Source organism: Malania oleifera, chromosome 13 (assembly GCF_029873635.1).
Source record: "Malania oleifera isolate guangnan ecotype guangnan chromosome 13, ASM2987363v1, whole genome shotgun sequence".
Classification (NCBI taxonomy): Eukaryota; Viridiplantae; Streptophyta; class Magnoliopsida; order Santalales; family Ximeniaceae; genus Malania; species Malania oleifera.
In genome coordinates this window covers 18,325,494-18,340,860 of record NC_080429.1, presented here as the reverse complement: position 1 = coordinate 18,340,860, position 15,367 = coordinate 18,325,494, and the positions used below count along the sequence as shown (strand labels likewise).

Here is a 15,367-nt window from a genome sequence, read left to right as displayed (position 1 = left end):
ATAGTATATTTCATATGTAGTTGTATATACTATTTCATGATTCTGTGTAAAATTAGTCATAATAATATTTATGAATATCACGGCATCTACGCTAGCTGAATATCACAACATCAGCGCTGGCTGAATATCATAATATACTGAAAATATAATTTTTATACGGTTTATAGTTTTTCTAAAAATTGTCGTCAAATCATGTTTATACTGTGAATTCATATAATATTCTGACATACCATTATTTACAGTAAAACTTATACTCATGCCACACACAAGTGAGTACTACGCTGTAATAAATTATCTGGCCTGAGAAAAACATATTTTGTTGACAAAATAATATTATATCTATTTTCAAAAGTTTCTCAATTCAACATAAGTATTCCCAAAAACTATACTAAATCATATATAAATTTCTGAATCAAGTGTTGTATATTCAATAATAAATTTTTTGAAAATACCTGACTTAATCTATCCCCTTACCTGTTTCCTGAGAAGCCTATTGAAAACCCCTAAATCACGCCCGCGGGGTTCAGAACTCCAAACCATGAAATTGCATTATCCCTAGTTTAGTCAACTTAACCCCAGTATATTTATCATCTAATACATTTCCCGGGTCTATATATTCGAAATATTCATTTAAACCCTAAAATAACTTACTTACCTTGATTTTAGAGTGGTGCCCACGGACCTCAAATCAACAATCCGCTCCAATCAATTTGCAGAGAATCACCCCTAAATCATCGTGGTGGTTCCTGATCGTCGAAACGGGCCTAAACGGATTCGAAATCGAAGAGAGAAGGAGGAAGGAACTGAAAGTTAGAGAGAGAAAGTGAGGGAGATATGTTTTTCTTGCTAAAAATCCTATTTGAACCTTTATATAGATAGTTGTCCACGTGGTCTCGTCAACGAGACACGTGTATTCGTCGACGAGTCGTAGAAGGGCGTTCATTGACGAAGATAATGGGTTCGTCGACGAACCCTTAATGATTTGAAATTCTCTGCTCTCAGTATCTCCTCGTCAGCGAGACACGTGTACTCGTCGACGAGACCAAGAAGGACGTTCGTCGACGAAGACAATGGGTTCATCGATGAGTCCCTGCTGATGCCCCTTTTTAAATTTCTTTTCCTCTTCTTTTTCTTTCTCTTCCCTTTATTATTTTCATAAATTAAATTTTTCGGATCTCTACATGAGAGGGTTAGTCGACCAAGGTCTTTATAAAACCTAAGTTTGGCCCTATTTTTTACTCTAAAGTAATTTTAAAAATTTTGTATGATTTTAACTTTTATGAAAAAGGTTTTTGATTAACGATTGGGTCCCCTAAGGTCTGTCTACGGTCATCTGAGCTTTCATCCACATCATGCATAATATGCATTATTACAGCCCAAAACTTAAATGCAATTACATTTTAAGAACATATATGTCTTCTTCTTCTTCTTCTTTACTCTTTTGTCTTCATAGAATATGCCATGTGTATGATATAAGCTTTCTGCACCTCATGGCTTCCATTTTCCAGTATCTTATATCCGTGCTGAAATGTAAACATGTTCACATATTGAATGCACATATAAGATATGAGTAGTTTGCCATAATCAAAACAGGATCGAACTCAAAAAGTCAACATTTATGTGATTAGGGTCATTTAATAGGCCTATATGATAATTTGAAGGAAAAGTATGCATATATATACAGGGCCACATTTAAAGGGCTTACACGATGATTTACAATAAATGAAAGTATATACGTATTTATATATGTGAACAAGACCCCGTTTAGTAGGGCTAAAATGATGATTTTTAGGAAAAGTATAAAGGGAAGTATATATATATATTGCATACGGTTATTTGGATGAAAATAATTTATAAATGATGTAAAGTTATGAAAAATGGGGTTTTTAACAGTTACGATATAAAATATTAATTATTACATTAATTTTTACACGGTAAAGCTCAACTTAGCCACACACTGATAATAAATTTTTTTACTTATTGAGCGTCGTTTCACCCCAATTATTATCATACATTACAAATACCTTGAGGAGCATATCGAAAATCAGAATGGTATAGCGAAAGCGTGAGTTGGATTGAAGGAGCTATTTAGAATAAATAGAATGTGTTTTTGCATTTTAGAATTTTTAAGGATAAATTTTGATATTAGAGATATTGTTGTATTAAATTTATTTAGTACTTATGTATATAAAATATTTGGGGTTTTTATTTACTTCCGCTGTAAACTATTTCTAGAAAATAGCACCCGAGACCCCTGCCGGGTTCGGGGCGTAACAAATTTACTTGAGGAAAGGGAAGGGAAGGAAAGGAAAGGGAAATAAGAATGAAATTTACTTTTCCCTATCTTTTTTATCTATATCAAATACCATTAAAAATTAAAAATTGTTCAAATATGATTAAAAAATTAATAAAAACTAAATGTTAAGGATGTTTAAAATTAAAATTTTGTTGACTAAATTTGGTAAAATTTTAATTTCTTTTTCACTTTTCTTGGTAACTAAACATGAAAAAGTAAAATTATCCCTATTTTCCTTTCTTTTTCTAATATTTTTCAAATTTCAAACGTAAATGCATCACACGTATTACAACTTGCAAATAAATGAATGAAACAGCGTACTCCTCGCCCAGTCAAAAGGCAACATTGTCATGGTCGAAGTGTTCCACAAACTAATAATTAACATTAAATTTTGCCCCACAAGATGCCCTCTCACTCTATGTTTCAATCTAAAGAGAGAGAAAAAGAGGAAGCATAATAAATAAATGGGTAGTTTGGTTTGGTGATGTCAATGGGATGACTTTAGAGGTTATTTAGTTATTAAAAGACTGAGTTTGCCATGTGAGAGAAGGGCTCTATGGTAGTTGGACTCGTGATTGATTAGAAGCCCCTGTCTGAAGAAGCTTCCCACATACACTGATATACCACGGAATAAAATAGAGGCATCTCATATGTCAACTCTCTCTAGCTTTCACACTCACCTCATTCTGTAGCAAAGCTTCCCCTGCAAACCTCTTCAAACCAAACCTTTAAAGGGGTTCAACCCCTCCCATTCTGCTCAACTCAAATCTCTCTCTCTCACTCTCTCTCTCTCTCTCTCTCTCTCTCTCTCTCTCTCTCTCTCTCTCTCCTGTTTCTATCAAGGCATTAACCATGTTTGAGTTCACATTTGAGCTGATGATCCTGGCTGCTTCCAATTCACTCTTTATGTTCTGTTTCTGCAATTTGATAATAGTCAGTCTCCTCGTTGGCTCAAAACTTGCTCCACTCTTTGAGCAAGACGCAGCTGTTCCTCATTCCTCAATGCTGGGCATGGGACACAAGAACAAAGAAGCGGCTACTCCAGAAGATGATTTCATCCATGTGAACAGTGATGTGAAAAATGTCTTGACAGATGCTGCTGGAGGTTCAGATTACACTGAAACGCAGATTGATGATTATGGTTACGGTGAGGGTGATCATGATGATGTTGGGGATGGTAATGATGATGAGGATGATGATGAAAATAATGCTGGAGGTTCAGATTACACAGAAATGCAGATTGATGATAATGGTTACGGTGAGGGTGACCACGATGATGTTGGGGATGGTAATGATGATGAGGATGATGATGAAAATAACGGGGAAGAAGAAGATGAGCTGAGGAGAAGAGTGGAAGAATTCATTGCAAAGGTGAATAGAGCATGGAAGGCAGAAATGTTGGCATCGCATTTAATCCAAAGACAGAATTTTCAACTGGGAACTGGTATGCAACCAATATGAATTTTCTAGTGATAATGAGGAAGAGTTTTTGTACATGTAACAATGAGGGGGCTACTTGTAGAAAAAAAAAAAAAAAAAAAAAAATTAGTTTAAAATAATGATCTTTGCTATGACGGTCAGTCTTGATGGCAAATAAAATCATTTTCTGGACTTTTGTTTGAACTTAATGTATTGGATTGCTATTCTGATCAAACATTAAACAAATTACACTGAATAATTCAAAAGAGAACAGTGAGCAAAGTGCCTTCTTAAATTTTTCAATTTTAAAATGTTAAAAATTGTACTTTTGACCTCGATTCACACTTACGTTGTTGAGGAATAAAAAGTAAAAGAGCACTGGCAGCAGCACAATAACTTCTACTTGTTTTATTTTTTTTCTTTGTACATATATTTGATCAAAGCTCCCATAAAAAGGGCACAACTGCATTTTATTCTTTTTTCCCAACATATTTTCTACCAAAAACATATATAAGTTGTCCCCAAAAAGGATGTCATTCACAAACATTGGAGGGGATAGAAAAGTACTTCATTTGGACTGGGATGTCAAATTCCCTTCTCCATTGATAACAGCGGGCTGACAAGGAACACAATCTTGCAAAACATTTCTATTGAGACAAGAATAACCTGAATTTTCTCACGTACAACAAGTGGTTTAATACCTATGGGCATTTGCAGGAAGGAAAGTGTAAAAGAAAAAACAAAAGGAGGGACACGAAGCCTTGCTAAAAAGCAACAAGAGAGTAAAAGTGTAGAACAGGGGTGTAACCAACCAAATAACTGTTTAGGTTGCCAAAGCAGATTGATCTGGTTTTCAGGGTTTGCATGAACATAATGTTTCACAAAATGCATAATCAAAAAACAAAATTTGAAGAGAAGAACTAGCAAGTTCAATTTTTTGTCATGGTTCAACAAGAAAGATGCCAGTAACTTAAGTCAGCAAGAAGAATGACGAAAATTTTATATGGATTCAGAAGTCACGTGCACAAAATAAATAGGAAGGTAGCATTTTGTATCTGAAAAGAATGTACCACAAAAACATATGCTAAATTTCATGGAAGAAACTCACAATCAAAGCAATATCCACTTAGAAACAATCTTTCAAATACAGATAATAAGAAGAAGAATAGCAAACCAGGGTACATTTAAATATTCTACAACAACAAGTGAGACAACACGATAAAATATATGATGACAACAGCTGCAGAACAAACCTACTAATTAGAACTCCTACCTAGTGCCTAACAAAGAGTACAATTCTTAAACCAGCATGGTGTTAATCCTTGGTTCATCGTGCAATAATAAATAGCCAATGAGTCTATATAGCTGTCAGACAGGGGAGTATGGCCAAATGCTTGCCTGAGTCCGGAGAAACAATGATGACAAGCAGCAAAGATCAGCTAGAAGCATCGCAATTTGAATGGTTGGGTGCCCTAGATTCCCCTCCAGGGAACGATGCTTTATTGTCAGTGGCAGGATTGGTTGAGCCCTGCACAGAGTTCAAAGAAGCCCAGTTATCTCCACGAGGAGATGTGATACTTGGCTTTTGCCCTCCATACCCACCTTCTGTTTCTTCTCTGTGGATGGGGTGGGCACTAATTGGAGTGGCAACTGACACTGGCTCAGTTCTCTGTTTCTTGGGCTTTTGCTCCTGCTGATGTCCAGGTAGGAAACTGCCTACAACCACCTGTTAGAATTACACAAGAATTTTAAGCAAGTGCTGAGAGATTCATGGCCCCCAGAACATACTTATAGAAAATGCATAAACATAGAGAATAACCGCAAGATTATTAGTTACTTCTAGTGAAATGCCATAATTCTGTTAGCCCTTAAAATAACTAAAAACCAATTTGGATATTTTTTTTGTTAGTTGTCACACTTTATTTTGGATTTCTCGCCATATAACCTTACCTGAACAGGGCCTGCAGCTACTAGTAAACCAGCAAGTCCTCCCCCAACAACACGGCCATCTGGCCCTGCCAAAGAAACACTCATCCCACCAGATCTGCTCTTTGTTCCTCCATTATCAGTTGGCATGAACGAACCAGTCAAAGAAAGTATTTCAAAACGTCCCTGCAAGAACAAGGGGAAAAGCTTAAGCATTCCTTAGAGTGGAAAAGCCAGAAAAAACAATTAAATGATTCTAAGACAATTGACTTCAATCATTAAAACCCACTGAAATTCATTACACATTTGACTACAATCAAAACCTAGCAGTGAGAACATAACACCCTGTGCACAAAGCAACCAAATTGTTGCCAGCAACAGCAGATGCAACATTTTGATACTGTATTTTCTTTTCTTTTCTTTTCTTTTTTTTAAGCACATCATTTTGACATTAGAAAAAAAAAATTATCTAAGCATTTCATCTCCAGTTTGTAGCCAGCATTTCTTTTTCTCCTTAAAGGATCATTCTCATTCACATGTTGGCTTTTGCATTAGGGATCCCGTGTGCTATGTTGACACTGGTCACTATGAAGAATTTTGCAGGAAGGTATTCTGCCCTTGCTGCTTCACAGTAAGCCAATCCAATGATTCACTGTCAAGGAAACATCAATGCTTTTTACATCGTTCAACCTTTTCAAGATATAATCATATCCATCATAAACAACTATGCCAACAACCATGCATCTTGCTACTAGCAAACCCCAGCTAGAACACAACAAAAGGAAACCCTTCACAAATTATGAGTACAACTTGCACTCTATATATTTCATTGTCTTCTACAGGTTCTGTATGCCATGGTCGCGTCTCCAGATGCTTCCTCAAACTCAAACATATCAAAACAATCCAAATCTTTGTGAAAAATATTTTTTAAAAAAAAAAATGATCATAGTATTGCTAAAGGGAAAAAAAAAAAAAAACTTTGATCCTCATAAGGTATCATACATACTCCATCAGATTACTAAGCATCTCTTAGAACCACAACACACCTATTAGAGATCACCCCTGATCAAAATATCACCTGACTTGCATGCAATAACACTCGAACGAGCTCCACATTTGCCTAGGGTTTAAAACTGAATCATGTATGTCAATCACTCTGGATCGATGGGACTCATGTAAATTCAAAGACTGTGATTGCCAAAGAGAATTTGATTCAAGTGAAACAAACTAGAGGCTGTTTTTAACAGACAATATGGCCAGAATTCCAGAAAATACAGGATGGATTTTTTGGGCCAAGTTAGGAATGGAGCAAGCCTACCAACTAGCCCTAAATTTTTTACAACCCAAATTTACCATATCAAGAATTGAATATGCAGCACTGGATAAATATACTTTTACGACAATTTTAGCCGCAATTCGAAAACTCCATGATTATACAATCAAACCAGCCTGACTTATAAGGCTATAAACTTCCCACTTCCAAATTTAAACCCAAGTCACCCGACAAACGGAATGTGCAACTCCAAACAAATTCTAACTAAAAGATACAATTTCTAAAAATGAAGTACCGCCATTCATTGTATGCAGTGTCTCTCACAATGAAAGCCCTTAAATTTCTGACTTAGATAAATTTATGCGCAATGTCTCTCACAATGTGTGCAATGTCTCCCACAGCCCTTAAATCTCCGTCTTCCCACTTCCAAATTTAAACCCAAGTCACCCGACATACAGAATGTGCAACTCCAAACAAATTCTGACTAAAAGATCCAATTTCAACAAATCAAGTACCACCGTTCATTGTATGCAGTGTCTCTCACAATGAAAGCCCTTAAATTTCTGTCCTAAATTTATCCGCAATGTCTCTCACAATGTGTGCAATGTCTCTCACAGCCCTTAAATCTCCGTCCTTCCAGCAGATTGCATGCCCAATTAAAGCCAAAATTTTAATTGATTAGTTGTCTGAAACCACAAGGTTCTATCTCCGATCCCCCATCCAAGTCTTGATGTAGTTCCAGTTTGACAGTTCAACCAATTGCATCTTGCTTCAGTCCAGTCTAGGATTTTTAACATTGCATATACTACACATATATGAATTATCACAAAGTGGAGTCCATTTCAATTGAATATCATCGTCAAGGTTTCCCTTTTACTTTGTTAAGAAAGTAGCACTACCACATAAAAAATACAATGAATTGATGGATGTTCTCTCAGCTGCACATGCCCCTTCCAACACAAACACTTCAGATGTTTAAAATAGACAAAGTCCCTAATGCATTTAAAAGTAATAAAAACAAAATGAAAGCAGCACTAAACACAATGAAAGAAAAATCATTTAGAAAATAGCCATGCATATACGTTTACTAAGTCAGCTGAGGCTATTGTGCCCCAGACTGGGACACTCTAAAAATAAAAGAACAAGAAAGTTGAAAAATATAAGAGAAGTGCTCTCCTAACTTCTTATCCCAGAGGTAAGAGGATTTGCCTAACTTCTCCATGAAATTCATATTTCAAAGAGGAAACTGCATGACCCACATCATAATATGTGGTAAAAATCAATATTTTTTTTCCAAGTTGCAGCACAAATAGATCATCGATTTTGGTTCATTGAACACAGAGCAGTAGAGACTAAGGAGCGAATGCCAATCAGCCAATACAAAAGATGTCAGAATGGCAAAAATTAAAAGAATGACTGTGCAATCATTTATATCCAGAAATGCATAGAAACCACAGCAGGTCACAAGACACAAACAACAGCTAGTTGGTTACGACATGGTAAAAATAACACAAAAGTTAGGAAAGCGAATAGGTGTCAATATGAAAGCAGATTTCTTTTTTTCTTTAAAAAAAAAATTAGCACTTATGTACTTTAGAACTCATGACTGAATTATTAAAAGTTGAAATTGTAAAGCAGGAAAGATGTTTCTAAAATAAATAGATCTAATAAAATGAAAGAAAGAACTCAAGCCTAAGACATCATTGGTTCACGGGATCTAAGATGCCTTCAAGAATGACATTCGTGGGAATAGTAATGTCACGAGGGAATATTTTTGTTGGATTTGCATCAAAGGATTTCCCAATTTGTACATATGAGGTTCACATCTATATTTGGTTCAACATAAGAATCTTATCCTGTATTTCAATAAGATTATCAAAATATACTTGACCTGTCTATGTAACAATTAAAAAGAATAATCACATTTTCATAATATATGAAGATATTTATTTTAACATTATAATATTATGCTGTATTATTTATATATATTATGGTACTGTTGTTGTATATATTATAGTACCATAATAGTATATGATATCATAATTATATATATTATAATATTATAATATTCTATTCTTTTAACATAATAAAATATCATTTTATATATTAATACTATACTAATTTAATATTATATATATTTGGTACACACAGCCCATGTTACAATTGCCCTCCTTAACGTTTAAATGTGACACTAAAACTCCTTAAACTATCTATTTAGTTACAAACTACCCCTTCTATTAGCAAAAATCTTTAAATCCAACAAATTAACATCAAGTGAATGGCACATGTATGACTAATAAATTTTTTGGACACAATTTCACTTATAAGCCTAAGAAAGAGTATCTTCAGGTAGTGTTTTGAAATGCAAATTTTGGGCCTTGGATTTGGATTTGTGTGGATTTGAGAGAAACTCGATAAATTTTATACTACATTCTGTCAAAAGCCACACAAATCTAAATCCAAGCCTCAAAATCCATGCACCCAAACACAAGATTAAATTTTTTCTATGAGTGTGGTGGAGAAGCCTATCGTGATATGTCTTGCACCGACTTGTTTTTTTTTTTATTTCTATGGAATAAAAATACTAATCCAATAATCTCAAATTCCAATTATTCCCCCATCAATTCAACCAAAATGCATAAAATGTCCAAAAATAAAACCAAATATGAAAATTTCAACGAAAAGTCTCAATGTCCTTTATGTTTTCTAAAATCAATTAATTTGTATGTTCCAAAAACTTATGGGGGCAATTTTGTCCAAAAACTTATTAAATTAAACATGAGTCATGCACATGTTATTTGTCCATTAGATTTAACATTTTTGCTAATAGAAGTGGTCTTTGTTTAACTAAATAGATAGCTAAAGGAGTTTAATTGTCAATTTAAAGAGTCAAGGGGGTGAATTTGTAATATGGTAGATAGTTTAGGGGCTGTAAATGTATTTTTCCCAATATATTATAATAGTGTGTAACAAATATATATATTATAGGATAAAGTATCATTTATGGATACAATAGCAAATGTATGTAATTAATAATGTAATATACTATAATATAATTTAATAGTAGATTATTATAACATAATAATATTACTTAACATTTTTATTATAATATAATTTATTAATATAAATATCATAATAGAGTGTGATAGCATAGGCGGCATGCATGTTTAAATAATAGGATGCCAATGGGAATGCAACTTCATACGATAGCTATAGGTAAGCATAAGAATGGGATTCCCAAGTTTTGTGGAACCCTTCATTGCCAGGGAATTTGAAATAACTGTCACTTCACTATCCAGCTCTAAAAAACGTAGGAATGAGATGATAATTTATTAATATAAATATCATAATAGAGTGTGATAGCATAGGCGGCATGCATGTTTAAATAATAGGATGCCAATGGGAATGCAACTTCATACGATAGCTATAGGTAAGCATAAGAATGGGATTCCCAAGTTTTGTGGAACCCTTCATTGCCAGGGAATTTGAAATAACTGTCACTTCACTATCCAGCTCTAAAAAACGTAGGAATGAGATGAGATGAGCATCACATTAGCGCAAATCTTTAAAGACTCTGTGAACCAAATGGCCCATAGATCTTGCCTCTAGCAACATAGCACATTTATGAATTTAACTAAATCAAGGAATCACTGGACCTTTTTCTAGTAAGTAGAGTCTCTAAACCATTGACAGCAGTTGGTGAGATTGGTTTAAAAGGCTCAATTTATACCATTCAGATCAGGGAAAAGGAAATCCATACGTATCACCCAGCCTTTCAAACATATGCTTCTGCTTTTGGTTTGATGGGGCACACGGTTGCTTAATTATTGATAATCATAACTTCCAACTCACTGTGCATCCCAAAATTCACGCTAAATTCTATTAAGAATACATAATTTCAATGTTGATCCTGATATAACTAGGGCATTTTAACAAACCTGTATCCAAAAAAGAAGCATATGCATCCATACAGAGATGCACTGGACCATTCACCTTAACAAATACCTGCATCCAGTTGGCATATCAAAGTATGGATGCATCCAACATTCCATACACATACCATGTTGTTCAGAAGAAAATCTCTTTAGGCTGTGTTAACAGTCTAGAAAGACAGATCTAACATTAAGGAATAATTCAAGCGGTTAAAATTAGTAAGCACTTGCACACCACAAAATGTCAAATCAGCTTCTGCTATCCAGCTAGCGTTTACAAATAGTTTCTTTCTGGTTGACTATTTTTAAGTTTTCTAAATGATAATGAATATATAGAAAGTCTCATTTATAGAGACTAAATCTAGTTCTATTTTTTCTACAAGTCCAGGTACATTAACAGAGCTTGCAAGTTGCAACACCCTCAGAAACAAACACAGCACGTACAAACAGAGCATGCAATCACAAATGGAATGAACAAAGACTAAAAAAAAAGCAGATCCAATAGTGCTTCAGAAACTGCATAAAACACAAATATACAAAAATAAATCAATCACCTCATATGTCAAAGTGCCCCCTGAAGAATTAGGCTGACGAAGTGTAACATTTGAAATTGATCCATTAGCAGATAGAATGCAAATTGCTCGAGATCCTTGTTGAGAAAATGATATAATCTTCATAGTAACGTCCTAAAACAAGCAGATGAAAAATCAATAATTACAGAAATATACAGAAAAGACCAATAACTAAATACTGAGAAATTCAAACTGAACATCTTCAATTAATCAAGAGACAAGGTGTTTTGGTATGACACCTGTTCCATTTTAAGAAGATATTTTACGCTACAATCCAATTTTTATAGGAATTAAGTTGTATATTCCAGATTTAAATTACACCTTTGTCTACAGGATTATGATTCCACACACATCACAATCTCTCTCTCTCTCTCTCTCTCTCTCTAATATCCATGTCTCCTTCCAACACCACTTCCATCCAACTCCATCGTGGGAAAAAAAAATCTATGGTTCATGCATGTGTATACAACTCCAAGTTTTAAAAGAAAAGTGAGTTTCAAATCATATTTTCCATTAAACTTTGAGAACATTCTGACCAAAATATAGCCGCAGAAAACTTAAAATAAATAAAAATGGTTAAAGCTGAACAAAGTTGAGATATTGATTCCCAAAGCAAGGTGGTCAACTTATGACCAAAGGCCCTCCCCATTTTAAAAAAAAATGGCCTGCAGAAATTAACTTCTAAATATGTTTCAAACGCATACCTCACCAGCATTGACAGTGATCACATGAGGAGTGAAATTTGCACCAACAGAGTACGCAATCCGCTCACCTAATAATATTTATAGAAAAAAAAAATCAGCATCGCTCAATTCTCAAAGTTGCATACAAATGGCATGGTTATGCCAATGAACATTATTAACAATCATAGAGAACATCATAAAATACATTTATTCAACCAATGAAGCAGAAAATGACAAGTAAATCAATCAAACAGTAACATAGAGCACAAGACATTAGCAGTCCAACAGTACCCCTATCTCCACAAAAAGGATGAGCCTTTAATCTACTATAATTACCATGTCTGTTCTTCCTCTCAAAGAGAGGGAGAGAGAGGAAGGAGTGTTGAGGTTTGATTTCTGTAAAAAATTAAAATAAAATTTTCATGAAGGTATGAAATGTTAGGCGCAGAGATTTCTCAAGTATTCAGTTAAATTTTTTTCCTTTTGGTGTGTTCAGTGTTGAATTAAAATCTAGACTCGAGTCAGCAAGAGCGCAAGAAAGACAAATAATCTCAAAAAAGTGCAATCTGTTTTAAATCGAAATCCTACAACCGACTAGTAAATATCCTTTACCAAAAAGATAAAAGATTAAAAGAAGACTAGTAGCTAGTAAGTGTGTTCTTTCATTTCCCACATCGTATAAATCTCTTTTTTCTCCCTTTATATCATGCAAATCATCAGGTACTTGGCTTCTAAGTATCCCAAGCTACGGTCAGCAGGATCCTAATAGATTATTATCAGTAAAGACAGGTCTAAACACAGTCACATCAGTTAGCTAAGAGGATAAGCCAAGTAAACAAACAGGCAAGGTTATAAATTTCCACACCAAGTTCTCTTCCCAATCTTCTCTTTTCTCCTCCACGAAAGGCAAGAAGTATCAGATTCTAGCAAGTAGAGAGAGAGAGAGAGAGAGGGGGACAGAGAGAGAAAGAGAGTCACTCGTTTTCAAGTAACAGTTGGAACCTAGTTTGTCACAGCTACCATAAATTTCAGATCTGAGAACATCTAAGGTAAGGGTCCCACTCCCACTTCAAGCCAAAATGACACAACCTAAGAAGCCTAAAACTCAAACCCCAAAGCCCAAACAGCAGCTCCCACCTCGAATCCAGGCCATCAGCTCCAGCTTTTTAACATAAGCAGCACTGAAACCATCAATAATTGTAGCAAAACCCAACACAATCACAGCGCATCTCTAATCTAATTACTGAAACAGATCGGGAATGTAACAGTAAAAAAGAAGATATAGTAACTGAAATTCAAATTTTCAGATAGCAAGAACAGGAACCATTCATTACCTGAGCTCTCCAACTCAAACTTATTTTTCTTCTTCGACGATGGTTCGAAGGGCCGCCCTTTACCCCGGTCCCAGGCCGAGAAGTCTCCGGTCAGTGGGATTGACGACGAAATCGGCATGGGAGACAATGCCAGTGTGACCCTACCGTCTGGGCCATACTTTCTGGGCCTCCCTCTTTTCTTCTTCCCTTCTGTGCTCGGCATAGGAACACTAACCGGCGGCGTAGCCGCCATTGTTGATCCAACAAATGGAGTAGGGTTTTCGCTCCTCGCCGCCACCCGGTAGCTCTCCGGAGCTTCCTCCCCCTTCACCGTAACCCCAGAACTCATCCCTTCTGTCCCCTCCATACGTAAACCCCACAGAGAGTAACTCTAAAACCCACTCATCAAAGATCCAAGCCTCCTCAAACTCAAGAACGAAGAAGAATGAACAGAAACAGAACCTAAAACCCTAAACCCACGGACAGAAGATTAAGACTTTTATCAAACTCAGAAGAACCGAAAACACCTCCTTACAACAAAAACACCAAAAAAATAAATTCAATACTCGTAAGGAAAATGAATTCGAACACAAAAGCAAAAACCCAACAACGAAAAACTCTGCTTCGAACCCAGTAAACCTGAACTCAGAGACCCGCTTAAGAACCTGGATAACTCTAGAGCTAACTGCAGCAACTTCTGGAGTTGGATTCACTTAATGTAACAGACTCCAAACTCCCGGCTTAAATTTTCGCCATTGCAGAGCATGAACAGAGCTACAATGGCGACACTAGATTACCCCAAAAAAATTATTCAATATTTTTGAAAAAAATTACCAAAATTTCTCATCTGATTTCAGAATTTCTTCAAGCGGTTGTGAAATTTAGGGTTTTGCAGAAAAGGAGGAGAAGGAAATAAAAAGTAGAAAAATGGAAAATAAAATAAAAGAAAAATATGGATAAAATATTGCAAAATTAATTAATAATTAATATTTTAAACTGCAAAATTCAAAGTATAGATTTTAGTTAAGAAAATGGTTCACGTCCGTCTTGGAAATTTAATAAAAGGAATTTAATAAATGGCAGAGATAGAAAATTCGAATATAAAAATAAAGAAATTTGGGAAAAGAAAATTGCTTTTTAATTTAAAATTGTCATTTAATTATTTAAAGCTGTAAAGCTAAGGTAGGAGCCATTCCATTTTTCCAACCACTGACCTGTTCTTTGTCTTTTCAGGTAAATTAAAGTTTGACTACAAAAATTTAAACGCCCCTTTTATTTTCTGGAATCTACTGTTCATGCCACTGTGCAGAGGTTGCTTGGCTCTGCAGGAGAGGAGTTGGCAACCAACCCCCCCAGCCCCCGCCCTTCTCATCTTGATCAAGAACCAAAACCCTAGACCCATCCATCCATCTGTGATTTTGCAATTATTTTATTTAGTTTAAGAAAATTCAACCGAAGCCCGCTACTACTGATACATAAGTTCTTAATCCTCATCTATTTATAAAATTAAAAGGGTCCGTCTTAACGTTCTGAAAAAAGAGCGAGTGACGATGTCATTCATAAAAGTTTGAAGACGTCTTTTACCACGACGACATAAGTTCGGTAATTTCATTTTTTCATTTTTTTAGTGTGAAAAGGCCTCTTCCAATCTCTACTTGAAGTTTCAAAATTTTAAGATACCAATTATTTTTATATTTGAGTAGGTATCACCAAAATTAGGTACATGTCAAACTTTTGCATTAAAATAGTAATAAAAGAAAAAAGAATAAAAATACTAAGTTAGATCTTTAGTTGTCCCGCTGTTAATTTTTGAAAATTTGCAGTTCAATATTTTTTGACCATCTTTAGGAAAGACGAATCATGAAATTCCTACTTCTTGCTATTAGATGTAAAAGCAAAAGTTATTCAAAATTTAGGAGACCTAACTCACAAAAAGAGATAAGCTTCCAACCA

The 15,367-nt window shown here is 35.0% G+C and overlaps 2 protein-coding genes across 3 annotated transcripts; one reads left to right on the top strand and one right to left on the bottom strand.

The window, feature by feature from the left end:
- Positions 1 to 2,976: 2,976 nt before the first annotated feature.
- Positions 2,977 to 3,919, top strand: LOC131146334 (uncharacterized). The gene has a single exon (XM_058095885.1). It carries the CDS (start codon positions 3,149 to 3,151, stop codon positions 3,755 to 3,757), a length of 609 nt encoding a protein of 202 aa, XP_057951868.1. The 5' UTR covers positions 2,977 to 3,148; the 3' UTR covers positions 3,758 to 3,919.
- Positions 3,920 to 4,782: 863 nt separating this feature from the next.
- Positions 4,783 to 14,610, bottom strand: LOC131146333 (AT-hook motif nuclear-localized protein 1). Of its 2 annotated transcripts, XM_058095884.1 has the most exons (6): positions 13,436 to 14,487; positions 12,123 to 12,190; positions 11,401 to 11,532; positions 5,666 to 5,827; positions 5,318 to 5,441; positions 4,783 to 5,243 (listed from the first exon to the last, which is right to left on the bottom strand). In XM_058095884.1, exons 1-6 carry the CDS (start codon positions 13,779 to 13,781, stop codon positions 5,221 to 5,223), a joined length of 855 nt encoding a protein of 284 aa, XP_057951867.1. In that variant the 5' UTR covers positions 13,782 to 14,487; the 3' UTR covers positions 4,783 to 5,220. The 2 variants fall into 2 exon arrangements, with proteins under 2 accessions (XP_057951867.1, XP_057951865.1); XM_058095882.1 differs by having other exon boundaries at positions 4,783 to 5,441; positions 13,436 to 14,610.
- Positions 14,611 to 15,367: the final 757 nt, after the last annotated feature.